The 24474-nt window shown below is 36.1% G+C and overlaps 1 protein-coding gene and 1 long non-coding RNA gene across 2 annotated transcripts in view; one reads left to right on the top strand and one right to left on the bottom strand.

The window, feature by feature from the left end:
• Positions 1-24474, top strand: part of MIB1 (mindbomb E3 ubiquitin protein ligase 1) — a 101379-nt gene that overhangs the window by 60762 nt on the left and 16143 nt on the right. The window contains exons 13-17 of the mRNA XM_018039520.1: positions 16038-16170; positions 18109-18195; positions 19849-20010; positions 22107-22288; positions 23766-23958. Coding sequence (XP_017895009.1) covers positions 16038-16170; positions 18109-18195; positions 19849-20010; positions 22107-22288; positions 23766-23958 — 757 coding nt within the window. The remainder of the gene's footprint in view (positions 1-16037; positions 16171-18108; positions 18196-19848; positions 20011-22106; positions 22289-23765; positions 23959-24474) is intronic.
• Positions 1325-7407, bottom strand: LOC106503532. Its single transcript, XR_001297224.2, has 3 exons — positions 7144-7407; positions 6452-6617; positions 1325-5302 (listed from the first exon to the last, which is right to left on the bottom strand). It is a non-coding gene; the product is annotated as an uncharacterized LOC106503532 (long non-coding RNA).

The raw sequence follows: 24474 nt of genomic DNA, 5'->3' as shown, positions 1-24474 counted from the left end.
TCAGGAGTTCATACAGAGCAAGTATTTCAAGTTAGAATTGGCAAAAAGATTTTCTTGAGGGAATTTAATTTAGGTTATATAATATTTTTAAGTTATAAAGTTTAAGGTAGATTAAAAACTAAAGTGTTTAGGAGATGAGTAACTTTTAAATATTTTGAATTGTTTAACTTTATTGAGCACATTGAGAGCAGGCTAGTATATTTAATAATGTTAAACCAAGGAGGGGGAAAAAATACTACTTCTGTTTCTTTAATTCTTGAGAACTCCTCCAGCTAGATAATTGGTGTCAGGTGACATAAAAAAAGAGAAAAAAATAAACACTTTCATTCTACAACAAAGTGGTGCTTTAGTTAAAGGTATATGACTTCTTAATTCCTATTTGCTTAAAGACATTTTATGCAGTTGTGACTGTAGATTGCCAGATAAAGGATTATTTTAATTGAACATGAAAGAGAATGAGACAATGCAAGTTATTTATTTGTTGTAATTGTAAGCTGGGTTATTTTGAGTTTTTTTTTTTTTTTAATATCAGATTTCTTATTCTTAAAATTGACTTTTCTTTCCTGGTACTAACCAGTGATGTCATAAGACAGAAGGAACCATTTAAACTCAGAATTAAGAGGAAAAACGTCTTCTCATTTTGCAACTGAGGAAACAGGTTTGGAGAGTTGAAATATCTATATAAGTAAAAGATAGCAATGCTGAGGATTTTGTTCCTCTTTTGAGGATTAAAGTCTTTTGGTTCAGTATCAGAAGAATTACATACTTACTATGTAAGTCTGTCCGCCAAACGCTCTGCAGTGTCACTGTCTCCTTTTCCACCTTACCTATCAATGTTCTGATGAATAGCAGTCAATTAATTGCTAATCATATAAAAGGTAGTGACTCAGCATTTCTGGAGTTTGGTTTTATATAATGTTATGAAGTGAAGTGGAAGTCACTCAGTTGTGTTCGACTTTTTGTGACCCCATGGACTATACATACAGTCCATAGAATTCTCCAGGCCAGAATACTGTAGTGGGTAGCTTTTCCCTTCTCCGGGGGATGTTCCCAACCCATTCAAACCTAGGTTTCCCTCATTGCAGGCGGATTCTTTACCAGCTGAGCCACCAGGGAAACCCATATAATGTTACACTTTTCATTAATTTAAAATAGTGCATGTCCACACTGTGGCATTCCTGTTACAGTTTCGGGTGACCTTCACAGATATTTTCTTCCTTTGAAAGAAGTTGTTTTTTGTTTTTTTTTTAATTTTGTGGCACAGTCTGCATTTCAATATCATTTCATTTCTGAAGGACAAGAAATTTAATACAGAGACCATAAATGAATAAAAGAATTTTATTTGAAAGCCTTATATCATTCACACAGTTTTTCACCAGACTGTTTATTAACATCATATACTATTATAGCTCTTTGAAGTAGAATCAACAGTTACAAATTATTTTATTTAAACCATAATCTGAATAATTTAAATAAATTGAAATTAGTTGACATGTGATTGATAATGATAAATGAAAACGCTGGCTGTCCTGTAGTAATCAATGCATAGCTACAGCTGGTTGAAGGGGACCAAATCCATTGAAGAGGCGATTTGGTTCCATTTTACCAGCTCTAGCAAAGCATTGCCGTGGTGCTAGCTGGGGACCTAAAACAGTTGAAATGTTTTTATTTGTAAAATTACGATTGTGGCCCTTCCTCAAATGTTAAGAGAATCTTGTATCAGTATTTCAGCCATGGATTGTCAAACTTTATTTTCTGAAGGCACTTTTCCTGCTGTTTCCCACTCCAGTCATGCAGAAGTCTTTACCCTTTAGCACATTGTTAGTGCATTAAGGAGTTACCAATGTACATCTTTGTTTTTAACACCTTTGCTGAATCCTTAAATATAGGCAGTGACCTGTTTCAAAAGCAGCACCATTTAAAAAGAGCATATAGACCTTGATATATATCAGAGTAATGTTTTCTATTTATCTTTGAGCAGTAAACCAAATAAGCAGGTGAAATAGGTTAGGGAAGAGTACTGCTAGTCAGTCACACTTTTCTACTGCACTTCTTTTTTTAGCATAATATTTAAGGACTAACAGCAAGTTGCTGACGGAGGGGGGGGGAGGATGAATGGCCTTAAGAAAAGTACCTCTGGTACCCTTCGGTTTATAAATAGATGACACGTGTATTCAGTGTATTGCTTAGACTTGTGTTGAAGGAACTGCCATGCATGGTAGCTTATTTTTCTTTCTTTTTGCTTATGTAGTGTCACTAACCATAGGTTAATAGTTGAACTCTTTTAAAAGTCTGGTTCCTTGACTGAATTCTCTGTCATTTCGGGTGCAGAGTGCCTGGTTACTTCTCATTATCTGCTTAATAATACATTGTGGTTAGCACTCATCATGAATTTGAATATGAAAATTACCATTAAAACTCAGTACAGCAAGTTTTTGTTAAAAGGGAATTGCAATATTGAGAAGGGATGTCTTCTGAAAATACCTTTTTAAAATAAAACTTTGAACAGTTATAGTTTGCCTTTAAGGTAAGTGCTCTCACTGAAATATAAACAGTAAAGAAATAGTTGTGTTTTGAACCAAACTGGGAGAAGGTCAACACTAATTCAGGCAATATTCAAACACTTCTCGTATTAAGTATATCCTGCATCTGTTGGCTGAAGGGTATCATGCTGCTGGTGAAATTAATGTAACTACAATTATTTCTATCATTTATTCTAATAGAAAAGAAACAGGTGTTAAATTGCCTGGACTTAAGTGCTGAAGATAGCAATAAAACTGACTTCTATTTTTACTAGTTATATGGGAGCTGTTTAGCAGATCCAGTTGCTCAAGTGTGCTTTGGATGGCAGTTCAGTTTCATATACTGGCCATATCGGGGCAAGAGAGGCCAGGGGAAAAAAAAAATAGTACAGCATTTGATAATGTCAGCATCTGTTATCCCTGTCAGAGAGACAGTTGAAATGTTTGAGTTACACCAGTGTCAGCAGATGCCCAGAGTTCAAGATGCACTCAGTTAAAAATGAACAGCTGATCTAAGTGATAGATGTGACATTTTAGAGTGATTGAAAATACTCTTAGATAAGTTGAGTTTACCTTGTAAGCACTAGAGTCAGTGTATAATTATACTTTTTCAAATGAATGATAGATACTGTCGTTTTCTAAGGTTTGTAAGCTCTTAATATTGTAGCAACAAGATTCTTAGTTGCTGGAATGTTTTAAAATAATTGTTAAAAGCTTTTGTACCCATAGAATGATGAATATAATTGCTTCTTACAAAGCATAGACATAGTAATACCCTTTGAGTAATTTCATAGAGGAACCTCTATTTTTAAGGTGTATATTGTCAGGTTTTGATGTTTCGGGCATGTGTAGTTAAACTTAATGAATGGAATATGAGGCTTTGCCATCCTTTTTGTGGATAATGAGGAAGAAGGTCTATTCTTGAGTGAGTTAAACTTTGAACTGATTTTTTTCTATGAAAATGTAAAATTTTTAAATTAATGAACTTTTTATAATTTACAATAAACATTCTATAACTTCTATGCTTGTATGTAAGTCATTCTCTCCTTTTTAATCTGATTAAATGAAAATCACCTTTTGACAATTATCTAGTCTTATTAAACAGAAAATTAACAATTCATGGATAACCTTATAGCCATTTGTATTCAGCTGTGACAAAAAATTTAGACATGTGATGATATACGTCTGAATACTCTAATCAAAAGAAGTGATTAGAATATATGAATATTAATATTTCTTTTGTAAATCTATTATAGTAGCTTAAAATAGCTACTAATAAATTGTTGCTAAGAGCTTTATCATTTATAATATTTATCAACATATAAGTATATACTGTACAAAATAAATTTTACATAAAATACAAAATGTATTTTAATAGCTCTAGCATACTATAAACAGTAGGCTATCATGTTTATAAAAAATTGAATTGTATTTGCCTAGTACCAATAAAAGATGGTTATTCTTTCTGGATAAATTGGTTTCATGATTGTAGTGTTTCATTTTATGTGCCCTCTTTGGAGAAAGCAAATTCAAGGATAGTATAGATAATAATTAATTTATTTTAATATTTGGCAGTCTGTGACCAGTGTACCCTATTGATTTACACCTGTTTCCCAGAATTTTATCATTTTTCTTGAATAAATCATATGTCTTGATTTAAACTAAGTACTTACATAGCATTGAAAGTAGAAACTGGATTAGGGAGAAGGACAGGGACCACTTTCTTTTCTTTGAGAGTAGAATTTTACTTGAAAGATAGTCTTTTAAAAGTATAACTATGTCTGTAGCTTTCAGAAAGAAAACTTAAAAACACCAAAACTTGCTTCAGGAATTCTTCTAATATTGTTAAATTATAATTACATTGTTGATTATAATTATTCTTCATATCAAAATATGAAGAATAGCTATTGAAATGCAAATGAAGTCAGCTTTTGTTAAATGTCAGCCCTACTAATATGATACATTTAAATTAAAATCAAATTGTGGAGACAGAAAATGGGTCACTTGTATCATTTTTTTGTACTAGTATCCCTGTTTTCTCTTTTGTATTCAAATTTTAATCATGTGAGTACTTAATTTAAAAATGTAAAATGTAATATGCTTTAAACTTAAAAGATTTAAAAGGAATTCCAAGTTAATTTTAAATCTACTTCAGTAGAACTTTTTTCCTCCTGAAATATAAATCAGCAACATTTAGTTTCCATCTGAAAGAAGTAGGTACATTTTCTGGTGTTAGTATTGCCAAAGGTCACCTCTTTGATAGGTTAATTTAACATATGAAGGTCATTCACATAGCTGCAGTCTAGTTTCCTCTTGGTGGTTTATTGCCTACCAAAAATACATACTTCTTTACATTCCATAGCATTGTATGTTCATATGGGTACATAAAGAAGTATGTACTCTGAGTAGGTATTACTAAGTTGTTAGCTGTAAAAACATGAAATGTTTTATTTTCCCATTTTTTAGTAAAACTTTCAGCTTACTGATGGAGAGCAGTGGTAGATCATTTGCAGAGAATATGAAAGACTAAACTCTATAACAGGTTTACCTGAGGCATGGCATTAGTGCTGTTTATGATTCCTTGTTCTTGGTGGATATACACTTCTAAACGTTGACCAGTTATCTGTTGAACTTTGTCCTGGTTTGGTTCTTTTTGAGAGAGATCCATTGAATCAGTGGGAATTTATAGAGTGTATTTCAGAAATTCGTAAGATTAGCCTAGTGTTTCTTCATAGTCTTCAGAGAAAATTTCTTCTTATTTTGTAGTTTGCTTCTAGAACCTACAAGTAGACAATAATTAATTTGGTGCATGTTCTTTTTACCAGCAAGGTATTTTATTAAAGACTTAATAATTAACCAATTAGTACTACTTCTGATGTTGACTCTAAAGTTGAAAAAACAAGGAGAAAAACTGGATCTTTTTAGAGTATGAATGAACTGAATTTCTTTTTAATGATAATTTTTTTTTAGTTTTGTTTTTAACATCACAGATAAGAACTCATGATCATTTGAAAACCTCTGTGTTGTTCCGTTGTTATTACTTACCTGATTTTTGCAGTTTGGTGATCCTGTCTGGGTTAAATATAAATTTAGATAAAGGAATTAATATCTAATTTTGGTGAGTCGAGTGGTTCTGATACTTTGATTTTTTTTTTTTAATATGAAAGATCAGTACCAGAACAATCAATTTTTCCAAAGTCACACTTAAAAGAACTGAAAGGAATTAGCTAGTGAGCAGTTGGGTTTTAGCTTGATCTTTAGCATGAAAACAAATTATAGTTGGTGAGTTGCCTTTTATTATTGTGGCATTAAGAAGTTAATTTATAAAAAAACCATAAGAAAATTTCAGACCTGAGAGAGGAGGGGGTATAAAAGACACAGAAAGTAGAATTCCTGCAGCCCATTGTAAGAAGTGACTGTAGCTCATAGAGAGCCGAGGACCACGTAGCAGGAGATGGTCCAGTACTACAGCAGTTTCAGCAATGCAGCATTTGAATTTCACCTCCATATGCTGGTTTAATTTTGTGCCCAGCTATCAGAGAAAGCATTAAAAAGCATTTTGTGATCTCCCAAGTTCCTTGGTTGACTAAACCTTGAAAGAGTTAATAGTTTTTAAAAGATAGTATGTTCTGAAGGCAGGTGGCCATTTCCTAGGGATACAGAATCACCACTTAATCTGAAACAGTAAAGACTGACTCTTTAATAATGTAAAAGACAGGAATGGACTTGTACAGGTTTGACATTGAGTCATCTGTCATGATATTTGAACAGCATTCCTTTTTACACTGCATGAGGTCTCTGCTTGAACTGTGAAACGGCTATGCCCAGGTAGAATTTAACAGTAAAAGCATGTATTTGAGTCGCTAATAGGTAAGCATGCAGAAAACCATAAGCCTCCATTAAAGTACTGTCCTGTGGTGCTGTGTTACCTGTAAGCTTAGTGTCATGAGCAGGGAGAGAGAGAATGACCCAGAGAGTCATGCCAGCAGCAGCCATCTCTTCTTGATCGGCTGTTCACTCTTTTTGCTGAATCAGCGCTTCTTTTCATGAGCCGGGGGAAGTAAAGGGGAAGTATCAGTGAACACAGGACCCCACCTTTTAAGATAAATTTGAAAAACAAGTGAACAAACACAGTATATCAGCCATCTTTTCCCTCTCCCTCTCCTTATGCTTAAGGAGGGAAAAAAAAAAATTCAATAAAATTGAGTCAGCGTTGGCCATTTGATTTGGAATGTCCTATTACTGGTATTGAATGGATATGAGTACCTTGTCTCTGGTGTATAGAAAGTGAAGCAACCGGGAAAGGTTGCTTCAACGCCAAGAAAATGCACCTCACTAATTGCTCAGATGGAATGCTTCAGAAATGGGGAAAAAGTTGCAGAGGAGGTTACTTTTACAATCTAAAAAAGAGACACACACACACAAACCCAGCAAAAACCAAAACACACCTCACTCCCCCCCACCAAATAACTGTAAACATTCACCCTGTTTCCTTTGCCCACCAGAGGACATTGGGGTCTTCTGACTTCTCAGGAAATATTCTGCATCTTTCTTGCTGTGGAATTTTTGTTTGTTTGTTTTTAGTTGCCAGGATTAGATGGTAGATCTGTATTGAAGCTACCTTGTCATATCCAGAGGTCAAGTCTGCAAGCAAGGTCGGACTTCCACATGGTCACTACAGAGGTTAACTTATATTCTTCCCTCAGTGGCCACAGGCTGAACTGTTACAGCTTTATAGGCAGCTAAGCATTTGAAACATGCACTCCCAGGCAAACAGGCTCTCTTGTGCCTCTCTCTTCCCTGACCATATTTAGTCAACCATAGCAAAAAATAGTCTCTCAGCTGTCGATTGTCGATCCAAAAGCTGAGGAAGCCTCTATCTTGCTTTCTGCCTATTGATTGTTCATCCTGCGGTCCAAACACTGCCTTGCCATTTGTCCTGCATTTTTTTTTTTTTCAAAGCATTGCCAAATAAAGCGGTCTCTCATGTTTCCACTTACACATCCCAGATTTATACTGAGCTTGCGCTGAGGCTAGGAAAGCCTGATGCGGCTGCCACTATACTTAGAAGCACTGCAGCGAAAAAAGGAAAGAGAAAAAATATTACCCTGGCTAGTAGCAAGACGGGCTTTGGACAGATATGGGACAAGTAAAGTCCTTCTGCTGCCAAAATATATTTCATAACCTGTTTTTTAAATCAGTAAACAAACAAAAATCAGGATAATGATATTTTGCATAGCTCAGTGCCTGAAGGGATTTTGTAGTGTTACCTTTAGAGCTCGTGGGTGCTATACAGTCTTTTTAAATTTAATAAATAATAATTGAATGGAAAAATATGTAGAAAGGGTAGTAGAACCATTGTATTGAAGGTGAAGAGATCACTCAGGAGGAAAGGAGGAATGTGTAAATGAAATCTTGGAAATGCTACTTAAAACTTTTAAATTAAAAAGAACTTCTAATTCAGTGTCAGTTTTAATACATTTTTTAGTAGTGCTTAGGTGAGAAACAGGGTCTGATATGCTTTTTAGTAATTGTGTTACTTTTCTATCGAAACTTTGTATAGTTATATAACTATTATAATGCATTGATTAAATTCTACTTTATTTTCAAATGTGAAGTGGTTTTTTTCTCCTTTCTACATTGCTGTTTGGCTTTACTTTTCTGAAATAGCATTTAGGCATGGTCATTTCACACTTTATTACAGACTCAAAATAGTCATTAACCTTTCTGTAACTTGTTGTTGGTGTTCAGTCACAAAGTCCGGCTTTTGTGACCCAGTGGATTGTAGCCTGCCAGACGTCCTGTCCATGGGATTTCCCGGCCAAGTATACTGGAGTAGGTTGCCATTTCCTTCTCCAGGAGATCTTCCTGACCCAGGGATCGAACCCATGTCTCCTGTATTGCAGATGAATTCTTTACTGCTGAGCCACCAGGGAAGCCCTTCTGTAACTTTGTCACATAACACATGTTGTAGGGGAAAAATACTTTTGTTCTAAACTTTAATAGCATATCACCATAAATTTTAACCTTGAGGTTTATTTTTTAACCAAGGAGAAAAAAAAAAAAATTAACCTCAAATTCTGCAAACCTATGGTGGTACAATTTAAGATCTAACAAACCTAAGAATGCCTAGGAAAAACCAATTATACCTTGTTCTTAATTCATATATAATCTCTTAAGTATTGATTCGGTTCAGTTCAGTCATTCAGTCGTATGCGACTCTGCGACCCCATGGACTGCAGCACACCAGGCTTCCCTGTCCATCACCAACTCCCTGAGTTTATTCAAACTCATGTCCACTGAGTCGGTGGTGCCATCCAATCATCTCATCCTCTGTCGTCCCCTTCTCCTGCCTTCAATCTTTCCCAGCATCAGGGTCTTTTCCAATGAGTCAGTTCTCATCAGGTGGCTAAAGTATTGGAGTTTCATCTTGAGCATCAGTCCTTCCAGTGAACATTCAGGGCTGAGTTCCTTTAGGATGGACTGGTTGGATCTCCTTGCAGTCCAGGGGTCTCTGAAGAGTCTTCTCCAACACCACAGTTCAAAAGCATCAATTCTTCAGCAGTCAGCTTTCTTTATAGTCTGACTCTCACATCCATTGATTCAGTTAAGAACCAAAAAAACTTAGCAGTTTTCTGAGCTCATTCTCCTACAAGGGAAATTCGCTCTTGACATCCTTTTTGTCTTTAGCATTTTTTATAACATAACAGTTTAATTATTCTGAATGCTGTTTTAAAACAGTGACATAAAGCATGCTTCTATAGGTATTTGGGCAGTTTTATAGAGCCAGCTTTCCTAGATACTAAAGTAATTTTAGACACATTGTGAGAAGATGATGCATATCAGAGTACAAGATAGGTTAATTTTCAAATTTTGAAACTACCTCATATTTCCTGACCATTTTGTAGCAGTGAAAGTCCTCCTTGCCCACCTCTCAAGCAGTTACATAGTGTATGAAAGGACAGGCACTTTTCTAAGGCCTTTAAAATCCCCATAACAGTCCTACGAAATAGGACTTGTGATTCTTTACACATTTTATAGGTGAGGAAACTGAGGCGTAGAAGGTAAGTACCCTGTTCAAGTCACCAGCCCTTTTGTTTGCTGGTACCAGAATGTGAGCCCAGGTGGTTTGGCTTCAGACTTAGATCTTTACCCCTGTTCCTGCCGCTGCTGTGGTTTATAATAACGCAAGCAGTTAGGGCCTGGACTCTAGGGGACCAGAACCTATACCAGAAATGTAGCATGTTGAGCATTCTTGGCCCCAGTATGCTGAGAAGAATGACCGTTTGTTTCTTCCTTTGTTTCATTCAACTAAACTTTGAGCACCTCATACTAGGTGCACACAGAGGGAATGAAAATGAGTAAAGTGGCTTCCCTGGCTGGCAGTGTAGAAGAGGTCATTTTAGTTGTCCTGTTTTAAGAATGATCAAGTCCTCACCTGTACAGTGCTCCTGCAGCCTGTATTGTCATTGCATATCTGTCATTTTGAGCTAATTTCTACTGCATTACCAAATTCCTAGTTAATGAATTCAAGCTAAATTAATGAACCTTTCAATTATGATATCTATCAAAAAAGTAGTTTGTGGGGAACAAAATCAAGCACACCAAAAAAATTAAAATTTAACATTTGAGTCATGTCTGTTTATCCCTTTAAATAGATGAAAGAAAATAAAAACTATCCATATTCATTTGCTAGAATGATTATTACAGATAGCATTCTTGTCTCCATCCATTTAGATAGGGGTGGGTGTGTATTGAATAAAGATGTGTTCAAACTGTTATATTAACCTGCTCTTAGCATGGCCTACAGGACTTCTGCTTAAGATTTATCAACTTTTTTGGCAGGTTTGTTTATGGATTCTGTACTAACATGCTTAAATTATATTTGAGGGATTGTTCAATATTCAGAATTTATTGAACCCCTAATGTGTGCTATTATTTCAATGTCTGTTTTACATTCAGTAATACTAATATGTAAGGCCTCCTCAGTTTAGCTACTGTGGTTTGCTTGGAAAAATGTTGCCCATCTCTGAAGAAAGATTGCAAAGCATGGCAGGTCCTAAAAATGGAGCCATTGCCATTTGACTGTTACATACCAGTGCAGACAGCTGCTTGTCCCCTCTGCTTCTTAGAACTCATTTGTTCATCATTCAGCAAACGTTTGAGTATTACCATGTGCCAAGGATTATGCTCGGCACCACTATTAGTTGTTCTGGAACTTAATGCTTCTTTGGCACTATTCACAAATGCCTGCTTAACTGGTAGTAAGATCTTATCCTTAAACCATCCATGTCCTTAACCTTTTGGAAAACAACCAGATTGAGAAATAAAGAAGAGTGTTTGAACTTTGGGGAAAGTATCTTCATACAGTGCTCCACCAGTGAGAGTCTGTTGGCTTAGTAAAATTATCGATTTATTGAACTGGTAACATCCTTATCCCAGCAACTCTAAGGGCCTCAGTGCTTGCAGCATAACAACAGAATCCTCTTAATTAGCTGAGGTGCTGTGGGGAACAGCTGACCTTTGTTGATTATATTGTGGGGTCCTCAGATTGCCCCACAGGAGGAAAGGAGACAGACCATTCAGAACTGCTCTGGACATGAAGGGGAGGGGACCAGAGGCTGTTCATTTTTTTCTCTTAGCTTATACTGCAGGCTGGGCCCAAAGATTAACTTCTTTTGAGGTGTTGTGTTGTTTTTGTTTGCTTTTTGTGAAGGCGGTAGGTCAAGAACTAACATTAATTAGCAGCTTTCTTACTAAGATGAGAAGGTTATAGATTGCTCTTAAAATTAAGCTACCCCAAATCTCCAGTATAGAAGAATTCCAGATCATTGATGTGAATACTCTATCTTCAAGGAAGTGGAATATAACTTTTCACCTGTTAAGAGTAGGCTACCTGTAGTGACTTCCTTCCAAAGAGTGTAGCTTATTATTCTGTAGTAGAGAAAGGGAGCAAAACAGCAGCTCGAAAGGGAGCAAAACAGCAGCTCGACAGTGGAGAAAGTGGACAGATGCTACCTCAACCAGATGGCCGTGGTAAACATTGACAGGTTAAGTCATGTTGATAGTGTGCACCCTTGATGTGATGGAATGGCACTGTCTTTGAAACCTCCTCCTCAAAACTCATAATCCCAGTTGTAATCATCAGAAAACATCAGACAAATTACAAGCAAGGAGCATTCTATAAAATAACTGATTAGCACTCCTCAACACTGTCAACATCATCAAAAACAAGGAAAGTCTAAGAAACTGTCACAGTGAAAGGGAGCCTTGGGCGCCACGACAGCTAAGTGTAATATGGTATTCTGGAGCCGAGGAAGTACGTTAAATAAAACTAAGGAGATTGGAGTGAAGTATGGTCTTTAGTGAAGAATTGGTCTTTAGTTAATAACTGTCAGTTCAATTCAGTTCAGTCACTCAGTCGTGTCCGACTCTGCAACCCCATGAATTGCAGCACGGCAGGCCTCCCTGTCCATCACTAACTCCCGGAGTTCACTCAGACTCACGTCCATCGAGTCGGTGATGCCATCCAGCCATCTCATCCTCTGTTGTCCCCTTCTCCTCCTGCCCCCAATCCCTCCCAGCATCAGAGTCTTTTCCAATGAGTCAACTCTTCGCATGAGATGGCCAAAGTACTGGAGTTTCAGCTTTAGCATCATTCCTTCCAAAGAACACCCAGGGTTGATCTTCTTTAGAATGGACTGGTTGGATCTCCTTGCAGTCCAAGGGACTCTCAAGAGTCTTCTCCAACACCACAGTTCAAAAGCATCAATTCTTTGGTGCTCAGCTTTCTTCACAGTCCAACTCTCACATCCATACATGACCACTGGAAAAACCATAGCCTTGACTAGATGGACCTTTGTTGGCAAAGTGATGTCTCTGCTTTTCAATATGCTATCTAGGCTGGTCATAACTTTCCTTCCAAGGAGTAAGCGTCTTTTAATTTCATGGCTGCAGTCACCATCTGCAGTGATTTTGGAGCCCCCCAAAAATAGTCTGACACTGTTTGCACTGTTTCCCCATCTATTTCCCATGGAGTGATGGGACCAGATGCCATGATCTTAGTTTTCTGAATGTTGAGCTTTAAGCCAACCTTTTCACTCTCCTCTTTCACTGTCATCAAGAGGCTTTTTAGCTCCTCTTCACTTTCTGCCATAAGGGTGGTGTCATCTGCATATCTGAGGTTATTGATATTTCTCCCAGCAATCTTGATTCCAGCTTGTGCTTCTTCCAGCATAACAAATGTATCATCCTAATGTACAGTATTACAGCAGGGGTGAGGAACTGTCTATACTGTCTTCACAATTTTCTGTAAATCTAAAATCTGAAAGTTTATTTAAAAATGGAAAAACCAAAAACTAATCTGACCACTCCTAGCTAGCTGTTGACTTTTGTATTAATTCTGATTTGGGGCTATTTGCAGTATTTCTCCAAAACTTATAGCATTTAATCAGGAGTTGATTTTGTTATAATTCAGTTATCATAAGGTAAGTTTAGTCTTATATTCTTTTAAAAGTACATTAAAACAAAAAGTATATTTCAGAATAAATTTTATCAAGACCAGTCTTAAAAAGATTTAGTTATATGAAAGGGAGCCTTTTTTTATTTGAATGCTGATGACTTTGAATTTGTGAAAATTATGAAATGGGTAGATTTGTGTGAAAGGGGTATAAGGGCTAGATTTGGAAGGGGGCTGTTACAGATGTTCAGAGGAAAGGTAATGAAAGTCTATATAAAAGTCTATATTAAAGATATTATATAGGAAATAATAGTTTAGTTTTAAAAGGGAAAGTCAGTAGAACAAATTGAATGCAGGAGTGGGAAGGGAGGAGAGGGTCTAGAATGATTCCCATATTTCTGACTTGGGTGGCTGGTTAAATGATAATAAGAATAACCAAAATCAAGAATACAGGAAGAATTCTTGGGAAGGAGAAAAAGGGAAATTTGTATTGTGTACTTCATAGGTCTATAAACTTAGAACTGTAATAACACTGTTATACTGAAGAGCTTTAGACTATACTAAAACATTATATTACATTATCTCATTTTAGTTTGTATAGTACTCTTTTCATCTGACTTTATAGGCCCATAGAGATGACTAACACTAACATTAATAAAAATGTCAAATTATTTTTCATAGGACGATGTACTGAAAACTGATAGCATTCTCGTGATTCTTTTGGAGGGTAAATTCGAGTGCTGGGGTTCTTGTCACAGAACTTTTTCTACAGATAAACCTGGTGATACACTAATAGATTATTTTTCTCGTTCTTTTTCCAGGCTTCACAGAGAATAATTCTTCACTCTCTTTTTAACCAATCGTTATTTTCCAGAAAAAAAAGAAAAAGACATGATGTTTATCCTTTTACTTATAATTCTATTCTGTTGATTTTTTTTATCTATGTATTATCCTGATTTGACTTCTGAATTGCCTCTTGTACAAATCTCTTTTTCCATAATTATCTGTTTTATTTACCTAATTATTATCTGGTGTATTTACCTTATTTGCCAATATAACACTGTTTCTATGGGAAATCAAAAATTACCATGATTCATCTCTAATACTATGGGGCACAACCACAATAAAAACCCAAAAAAGCGCCCCCCCCCCATATCTTTACCTTATTATTTTTAATGAGTATATTTTGTCTCTAATACAACTTTTTCACATGATTTAATACTTGTATCTTCAAAACTCTCCAAAAGAGTCATGAAACTATAGATTCTGTTTCTCACAAGGTCAGCTGTGTAAGGTAGTAGGTAATGTATGACTTTTGCCTCATGATTATGCGAAATCCAAACACTTGGTAGTATATTGTTGTGCCATATACTTTTCCCTGTTAAGGATTTGAGTCAAAAATCTACATAATTTGTAGTATTTTATTTTAATCCACTGAATGGGGAAGTTTAAAGTCCTTAAGTTACTGAAAATGAACTAAAGCAAGAATCTTCAGCTTTGTATGAGGTCCATGAATGGAACTTGAATTTCCTCAAAATTATATGTAAAGATTTTTATGTGCATTTTTGGGGGAGGGAATGGTTCCTGGCCTTCCACAGATTTCCAAAGAAGTCTGTCATTCATGGACAGTGATTTTAACTTTAGTAACAACCACTGAAGGCTGTCTTAAGTTTTGATTCTCAGTATGCCTTGGGTCATTAACCTGTTTGAAAATCTGATAAAAGCTATGAACTTCCAGATATGAGTACAGTTTTAGAGATTCGTGGATTCTTTAAAGCATGTTCTCAGATGTCTTGGACTTCCTACGTGGGATTCATGGACCACTGCCATTAAGGAAACATGTATCACATTAGGTCTTAGTTTCGTTATTTAGAGACTTAACATTTTCTTTTACACGCGTTCTTATTCTGCATCTTCAGACTGTTTCTCCATACGTTTAAAATATTTCTGATTAAGATTTTTCTCTCCTGTGTGTCCCCTTAGGAAAAACTATCCCAATATGTATCTTACTGTTAACTTCTTGCCCTTTTATACTCTATTGACACAATTTTGAAGCTTTTCTGCCTTTACTGCCTTTTTTAGGTGTTGGGGAACATTCAATATCTAATTCATATATCAGTGTTGTCTGTGCCAAGTCCAGTACTGTTTATAGAAGCCATTCATTATCTCAGGTGTCAGTCTTTAAAAAAAAAAAAACAACAATTAGTGGACAGATATTAAGGGAAATTTTTCCTAAATTAAAAAAAAATTATTTTTAGATTTTTCCCAAATTATGAGTTTTCCAGACAAAATCTTTGTTAGGAGAAGTTACTGATGATTGGTAAGAAAAGTTGCTTCTTATTTTGCTTTCCTTTTTGAGGGTAGGCTAGCCTTTTCTTTACAAAGCATGGTTTCTCAGTAATTAGTTCCCCTGATCTTTTATGGTTTAATCTTTGGTGCTCTTTAGGATAACTTTCTTGTTTGTTTTTTTTTTTTTGCTTTGGAGATATTTGGTTATCATATTGTAAATTTTAAATATTTGATTGCCATTTTGTATGTTTTGATATCAACTAGATTTAGCACTACTAAATGACATATATCAGATTTTTAACCCCGCAGAATTCATGATAATCTGCCAGCTACATAATATTTGTCTTAATTATCACTGTTTTTCCCAATTAACTTTTGTTACCTGGTGGTTCTTCATTAACTCTTTCATTAATATATACTACTCTAATTGAACCTAAGAGATTCCACAAATTCAAACTGTGTCCTTACTAGGGTATATGTCACCTTTGGTTTTTTTTCCCCCTCTCAGAATATTTCCCTCTGTAGCACTCCCATTCTATTTTGATTCTACTCTCCAAACAGTGATAATTTGTTTACCTCTTAAAATGTCAAAGGGCTGTGCATTTGAGATTTAGAAATTTTGAATTTCTGTTTGTCTCTTAAGGGCATAATTTTCTTTAAAGAGGAATATTTTCATTTGATTTTAAGAGTTTGTTTTGAATATTTTTTATAAAGAAAATAATAAAATATATAACTAAATATCAAATTAATATAAACTTGCCTTTCAGCGCAATGCGTGTTTTACTGTCCAAATTACCAAGACCATGGATTGTGGATGAGAAGAAAGATGATGGTTATACTGCCTTGCATCTGGCTGCCCTTAATAATCATGTAGAAGTGGCTGAACTGTTGGTACATCAGGTAGGAAAAGCATTTCAGTAATTTTTAACAATTTTGGGTCATTGCTAATCATTGATTTATTATTACTTCATCAACTACTTATGGATGAGATGGTTGGATGGCATCACCAACTGGATGGACATGAATTTGAGCAAGCTCCAGGAGTTGGTGATGGACAGGGAAGCCTGGTGTGCTGCAGCCCATGGGGTCACAAAGAGTCAGACATGACTGAGCGACTGACCTGAACCACTTACTAGTAGATTACAGTAAAATCCCATGATGATGCAAATTCAGCTGTAGTATGAATTTAGTCTTATGCCTAATAGTGGCGCTTCAGTGGAGGGAAGTAGTAGTGGGGGTGTGGGAAGGGTGGATGTGGATCCTTCATGCCTCCAGTATTCTCTGTGCACAGTCTTCCTGAGTTGGTCCAACAAAATAGGCATCAACTTAAAGGGATTTTTCCAGAATCACTGCCACTGTTATGGAAGTGTCACTCAGCTATATCATCATGAACCAGTATGCTGATGTCTAAATCAGTGTGGTGAGTTGCTACCAGATGACACCAGGCTGCAGTTAGGAGCTAGGGACTCAGTTCTCAACAACTGCTGGACCCCTTGAATCTGTGACTGGATAGCAGGGTAGGCTCACTTTAGTTATTTCATTTATCTTAGGAATAAGATACCTCTACATTTTTATGAGCTCAGATTTTGAAGGGAACCTATTGATTGCAATTTTATGATGTTTTGGTATATTCAGCAAAATTTTTATATGCTTCAGACAAGCATATGCCATAGGGAAGCAGTAAAATTTCCAAAGAATTATCTGTGACTCCTGACTTCAAGGAACTTACAGTCTAGTTAAGAAGATGTAATGGCAGGGAAAATTTAGTAGATAGTACATTATGTGTAATTGGGTCTTAGATTGTAAGATGGACAGTCTATACAAAGACATTTAAAGAAACAGTTCAAAAGCTAAACTGCCTTTCTCCTGCCATTATAAGCCTTTATTATTAAAGTTAATTCTCTTAGAAGTGTTGTTAACTATGATAAATTCCTTTTCATCCTAAATCCAAACTACTGACCTAAGCCAGTACCACACTGTCTTGGTTGTGCTTAGTTGCTCAGTTGTGTCCAACTCTTTGCAACCTCATGGACTGCAGCCCACCAGTCTCCTCTTGTCCAGGGAAATTCTCCAGGCAAGAATACTGGAGTGAGTTACCATGCACTTCTCCAGGGGATCTTCCCAACCCAGGGATTGAACCCAGGTCTCCTCCATTGCCGGCGGATTCTTTACCAACTGAGCCACCAGGGAACCCAAAGAATACTGGAATGGGTAGCCTATCCTTTCTCCAGGGGATCTTCCCGACCCAGGAATAGAACTGGGATCTCCTGCATTGCAGGCCGATTCTTTATCAGCTGAGCTACTAGGGAAGCCCACTGTCTTGGTTACTGTTGCTGTATAGTAATCAGTAACTGAACTGAAGTAATAACTAGTAACTATAGTAATCAGTAACTGCAATCAGTTACTCAGTTGGAGTAAGTCCGCTAACTTTGTTGTTTTTTTCTCAGACCTACTTTAACATTCTACGTCTTCTGAATTTCCAAATACAATATGAGGACTCATTGATACATTTTCAGGAAGTACTTAAAATGAGCTGATTATTTCGGTGGCTCTGTAATGGAGATTCAAAGGGAGCCGTGTTTGACTCTGTATTGTCCTTTGTCCTGTAACTGTCCTTAGGTGGAATCACCACAGTAAAGATAGTTTTAAATGTGCTGTTCTGTTTCAGAAAGCTTGCTGTCCCACCACTTCCTGCTAGCCACATCTGTTGCCATAGAGCACAAGGTCTTGCCCTTGGAGGGGCGTCAGCAGCAGCCAGTGTCATGGCTTCCACAGAGAGAGTTAGATTATGTGCTTCCCTCTCGTCACATTCAACTGTGAGCCTTGTTCTTCTTTCAGGGAAACGCAAACCTGGACATCCAGAATGTGAACCAGCAGACGGCCCTCCACCTTGCCGTGGAGCGGCAGCACACCCAGATTGTGAGGGTAACGTGTCTACTAAAGTGAATCTTACCCTTTTAACTGATAATGTTGTTAGGCTTCTCAGAAGGCTTAGTTAGAGGTAAAATTATGATTTTAGGCTTTAGTATTTTAATCAGTTGGGTAAAGAGTTTTAATTTCTAATAGGGAAAATCTTAACTGTTATATTCAAAGTTTTTATAATTTTGTTGTCAGGATTTGTAAATTCCTGGAATACTAAATCAGAGAATTTCAAAGTAACATATACATTTTAAAAAAGTATACTTTTAATTTTTATAATTGAAAGTGAAATGTAATTAAAGGCTTTGGCTGGACATTTGCCAAACATTTCAAAGAAGCTGGCATACGTATTTTTATTTTACTAATCTAGTGACTCCAGATCAAATACTTGAAAGATGATCTGTTTAAACTTTTTTTGTAGAGCAGTGATTCTTAAAGTTTGGAGGCTGAAGCAGCAGCAATAGCATCACCTAGGGCTTTGGCAGAAGAGTAAATTCTCGGGCCCCATCTCAGACCAACCAGAGCAGAACCTCTAAGGGGGGAGCTAGCAATCTGTGGTTTTACAGGCCCCCATGTAATTCTGATGCAGATTTAAATTTGAGAAACCGACCGACAGAGACGTTTTATATAATCTTTTTGAAGCATAGTGAACAAAAAAAGAGCAAAATAGTAATTTGTCCAAACAGGTAGGACTGTATGCTTGAGACTAATTTCTTTGTATGGTGTTTTTCTAAAACTCTGATAACATTTGTGGAAAGGTTAGGGAATTTGTTAAAGCAAAGTTTTATATTTACTGCTTAAAATATCTGTTGTGGTATTATCAATTATGCATTATATGTAAGAGATTGTAACTTAGTAAACACTTCACATTTATAATTATTTAAAATTCTCTTGCCAGAAAATCTTCATTTCTGTGATGTTTGGACTTATAACCCTTATAACCACACATTTGGAGAGAATTGACCAAAGGGGATGGAAAAAAATAATGCATATTTATTTAGATAATAGAAGAATTTTGAGTATTGTGATTTGGTCCTATTGGAAATACTTAAAATATACCCACTCACATATCTGAAATTAAAAGGAGAGGAAAAAAAATGTCCTGAATTCCCTCCAGTTATTTTGATCTTAGAGTAGAATAATTAAGCTGCATATTGGTTCTTGTTTTTTCTGCTGTCCCTAGTTCAGTATGTTTGAATAATCAAGCTCATCATTATTTGTAAGGAGTCACAGGGATCCAGAGAGGTGGCAAGCAAACACATAGGTTAACTTTCATGGCAGCCCCATCAGATAGAGCTCTCACACTGTTACTTTAATTTTAAATTTTTTCAGCTTTATTAAGTTATAATAGACAGATGGAAGTTGTATACATTTAAAGTATACAACTTCGTATTTTGATCCAGGTATACGTTGTGAAATAATCACTATAATTAAGCTAATTAACATAGCCACCATCACACAGAGTTTGTGTATCTGTTTGGTGAGAACATTTAAAGTCTGCCTTCTGAGCAAATTGTATGAACATGATACAACACCATGCAATGGGGGGGCTCTCCAGAACAAACTCATCTTTTGTAACTGAAACTTTGTTACTTTAGATGTATTATAATTTCTTGTGGGTGGAATACTTTAGGAAAAAGAGACATTTTTCTCTTTTAGCTTTTGGTCCGTGCAGGCGCCAAGTTAGATATTCAAGATAAGGATGGGGACACTCCTCTGCACGAAGCCCTGCGGCATCACACTCTGTCTCAGCTGCGTCAGCTTCAAGATATGCAGGATGTGGGGAAGGTCGATGCTGCCTGGGAGCCATCCAAAAACACGGTGAGCAAAGAAAGATAATCGTCACTTCTGTGCCAGGAGGAGCATCTTTTAATGCAAGGTCTTATGTTTATGGCTCATTGAACCTGCATCTGATCAGATATTTCATCAAAAGTACAAATGTAGGAATTTAGTTTATGAGCTAAACACTAGTCAGTACTGACTGTATTGTTTGCATTCTTACTAAAAGTTGTTTGGTTCTCCTTATGCAACTTAAGCCATTCAGACAGGATTGTTGTGGTGTCTTGTTGTGGTTTGGGGTTGCATTTCCTTATGACTACTGGTATTGAACATCTTTTCATTTGCAGGTTTACCACCCATATATATTTGACAAAGCTGTCACTTCAGACCTTAATTTATTATGTTGTTGAGCTGTTTTCTTACTACCAATCTGAATCAAGTTCCATATCAGATATGCGATATGCACATACATTCTCCCAGTCTGTGGCTTGTCTTTTCATTCTTTTAACGGTATTTTTTGAAGCAATAGTTTGGTTTTTTTTTTCAGACTTTAAACTTTTCATTTTGAATCGGCATATAGCCAGTCAACAATGTTGTGGTAGTTTTAGGTGAACAGCAAAGGAGCTCAGCCGTATGTATACATGTATCCATTTTCCCTCAAACCCCCTCCCCCCTCCAGTCTGGTACATGACATTGAGCAGAATTCATGTGCTAGAACAGTAGATCCTTGTTGGTTATCCATTTTGAACATAGCAGTGTGTACATGACCTTCCCAAACTCCCTAAGTATCCCTTCCTCCCAGCAACCAGAAAATTTTCTAAGTCTGTGAGTCGAAAAATAGTAATTTTAGTGAAGTCTGATTTAGCAATTTTTTTCTTTTATTGTTTGAGTCCTGAGAAATCTTTGCTAAATCTAAAGTCACTAAGTTTTTTTCTGTTTTGTACTAGAAGTTTATAAAGTTTGGTCTGTTACACTTAGGTCTGTGATTGATTTTGAGTTAATTTTTATATACACAGTATGAAGTATGGGTCATCTTACTTTGCTTGTGGATATCATCATTCCAGTCCCATTTGTTGAGAAGGCTATCTTTTTCTACTGAATCGCTTGTTGTGCCTTTATCTAAAATCAGTTCTCTTCTGTTAATCTGTGTCTTTAGCTCTGTAATGCCAACATACTGTATGTAGCCTTATAATAAATGTTGAGGTCAGTCCAACTTTCTTCCTGTTTTTCAAAGTTGCTTTACTATTCTAGGTCCTTCATCTTTCCATATGAATTTGAGAATCATTTTTAAGAATGTAAAAGGATTCTGAGACCAAAGTGTTTGCTAATTGCTGCCTGTCTTTCTGTATGACCATGGGTAAATACTCTAACTCCTATGTGCCTTGTTTTTCTCATTTTAAAATGAGGGGAAGGGAGTAACCACCTCCGTAGGGTTGTGAGGATTAAATGAGTTAGTTCATGGAAAGTGCTTAAAATAGTTCTTAGTCCTCTGTAGATGCTCCATCAATGTTAACAGTTATTATGACTGTTTTCACACAAGATGTGTGAGTCAGTAGCTCAGATGACAGTAGAACCTGATTTGTCTCATTCTCCACTTTGTGTCTTAATTCCTAGTTCTTGGTTCTTTTCTCAGTTCTCTCTTCCCTTATTGTTTCAAGTTGGTTGCTAACAGCTCTAGGGCCAAGTTGTTAGAAAAGGGAGTGCTGTTTCCTCAATATCTAAATCAGAAGTTCCATTCTTGAGTCTTACGGGCCTTAAGTAACTGGATTTAGATTATGTGTCACCCCTGAACTAAGCCCAGATGCAGTGGGTATCTGACTGGCTGGACCATCTTTGGTTCACTCTGAACCTGAAGGATGGGTCAGTCCCCATACTGTACGCCTGAGGACGCTGGGGCTGGGTAAGAAGGGGATGATACTAGGACTGTGCCTGGTAAGTGTCCGTCCTGTCTCTGTAGTGTGTGTGCTCTTTCCAGACATTTTCTTATTCACACATACATGTTCATATATACATGCATACATATATACGCAAGCACACACCACACACACACAGATGTATGTATGTATGTATATTTGGTGATAAGAAATGATAACAGATTCCTAAAGGGGAAAATAATGACTCTTTTCATATGATTTCAGTTAATAATGGGACTTGGTACCCAGGGGGCTGAGAAGAAGAGTGCGGCATCTATTGCCTGTTTCTTGGCTGCTAACGGTGCTGACCTCAGCATCCGAAATAAGAAGGGTCAGTCGCCACTTGATCTCTGTCCTGATCCAAGTCTCTGCAAAGCCTTGGCAAAGTGTCATAAAGAAAAAGTCAGGTTTGTATTATTTATTTTCATAAAACCTAATATTCTGTACATAAAGTGTCATGTGGTTTCACAATTAAGGACTTAGTTCTTGTCATTAAACATTTTAGTAGTTGTCCCTTGAACTTTGTACTTTCTTTCTTCTCGTAATTTATGTGTAGTGATGAAATGACACCTCTTTGGAATCCATACATAGAGCTGTGTTACAGGGAGATTAATATAATGAAGTATTTTTTTAATTGTAGTATAGTTGATTTACAGTGTTATTTTCTGATGTAAAGCAAAGTGATTCATGTATACATAAATATACATATTCTTCCATTATGGTTTATTACAAGATACTGAATATAGTTACTTGTGCTGTATAGTAGGACCTTGTTGTTTATTTTATATTGAATATGTAGTAGTTTATATCTGCTAATCCCAAACTCCTCTAATTTATCCTTTCCCTACTCCTTTCCCCTTTGGTAACTGTAAGTTTGTTTACCGTGTCTGTTTCTATGTCTGTTTTGTAAGTCAGTTCAGATTGTATCGTTTTAGAGTCCACATAAATGATGATGATATTTGTCTTTCTCTGACTTACTTTGCTTACTGTGATAATCTCTAGGTTCATTCATGTTGCTGCAAATGACATTTTATTCTTTTTTTATGGCTAAGTAGTTGTAGATAGAGGTATATACATATCTTTAAGTATATTCTTAAGGAACATAAAATTCTATTAGAGAAAGACAATGTATCTAAAAATATATAGATAAAGGCACTGTAATTACTGCAGTAATAACTTAAACACTGGGGTGTACGGGAAATCACTCTGTGTGTGAACATGTGAGCATGCGTTTTCATGAGTCTCTGAAGATTGTAGTAGAAACAGTGTTAGCTGTAGCTGTAGCTGTAGTTGGTTGTGGATATGTATTTCTGTGTCATGTATATGTATTTATGGATGTATTCTGCCTTTCTGTAATAGAATCTTTATGCTCCTTAAGGATAAATTTAAAGAAATGTCCAAACAGCAGCTGCAGTGACCTATTTTTCGCAGTTCCCCATCTGTTGTGGACTCCGATGTTGCTTCCTCTGTCTGTTCTTAGGGCAACTAACATGGGCTCTAGTTAGGATTTTTGTTTTATTCCTATGTCTTGTGTCTTCCTCAGCTGGTTCTGTATAGATAAAAAAAGATTGAGTGAAACTGTTCATGTTAGTTTTTTTTTAAGCTAGTGTTTTTGACTTCTGTGTTAGAACATTCACCCTTTTTCATTGGGTGAGGATTTGTTCAATTGAAATTTGAATCGTGCTATATGTACTAAAAAAATGCAGAGAGGTAGAAAAATATAATATATACAGTGTTTCATTACAGATGATAAGGCTTAGTTTTTAAACATAACTAAAGTGTTTATGCAAACAAATGATGCTCTAGGTGTTTTAAAACATTTTAATTAACGAATTTCTAACAAATGTTCTGATAGGTTTGATTAGAATTACTTTCTTTTATTAGTGGTCAGGTGGGCTCTCGAAGTCCTTCTATGATCAGTAATGACTCTGAAACCTTAGAAGAGTGTATGGTGTGCTCCGATATGAAGAGAGACACCCTGTTTGGCCCGTGTGGGCATATTGCTACCTGTTCTCTGTGTTCGCCACGAGTCAAGAAATGCCTCCTCTGTAAAGAGCAAGTTCAATCCAGGACCAAGGTAATATGTTTTTCATACAGCGTTTTATTATTGTTTGATCTCTGAGACTACAGTTAATGATAAATAAGATTATATGATGCCGTGTGTCTGTTTTAATTTTGTTCTTCCTAAGCAAGATCTAAACGTGGGAATGTATTATTTATACATTTATCAAGACACCAGTTGAAACATGTAAACTACACTATTAGTTAAAAATAAAAGTTGTCTACTATTTTACTTTCAGAGTCCCTTATCACCTAAAGATGTGTTTAATTCCACTTTGTGGTTTTAGTTACGTGTATATTACAGGTCTTTTGAGTGCATGAATTGTTTTGTATTCCTCTTTGTAGAAGACCAGTTGATTTTTTTCAGTAGAATGTCACATAGTCTGGATTTATTTGATTGTGTTATCATGGTGTGCTTTGTTTCTATATCCTTTGTATTTCTTTGAACTGGAAGTTAGATCTCACAGCTTGATTAGTTTCAACTTAGACATTTTTGGAAAGAAAACTTCATAGATGATGCTACTCATTTGAT

The sequence above is a fragment of the Capra hircus genome, chromosome 24 (assembly GCF_001704415.2).
Source record: "Capra hircus breed San Clemente chromosome 24, ASM170441v1, whole genome shotgun sequence".
Classification (NCBI taxonomy): domain Eukaryota; kingdom Metazoa; phylum Chordata; class Mammalia; order Artiodactyla; family Bovidae; genus Capra; species Capra hircus.
This window is presented reverse-complemented; position numbering and strand designations above follow the sequence as displayed.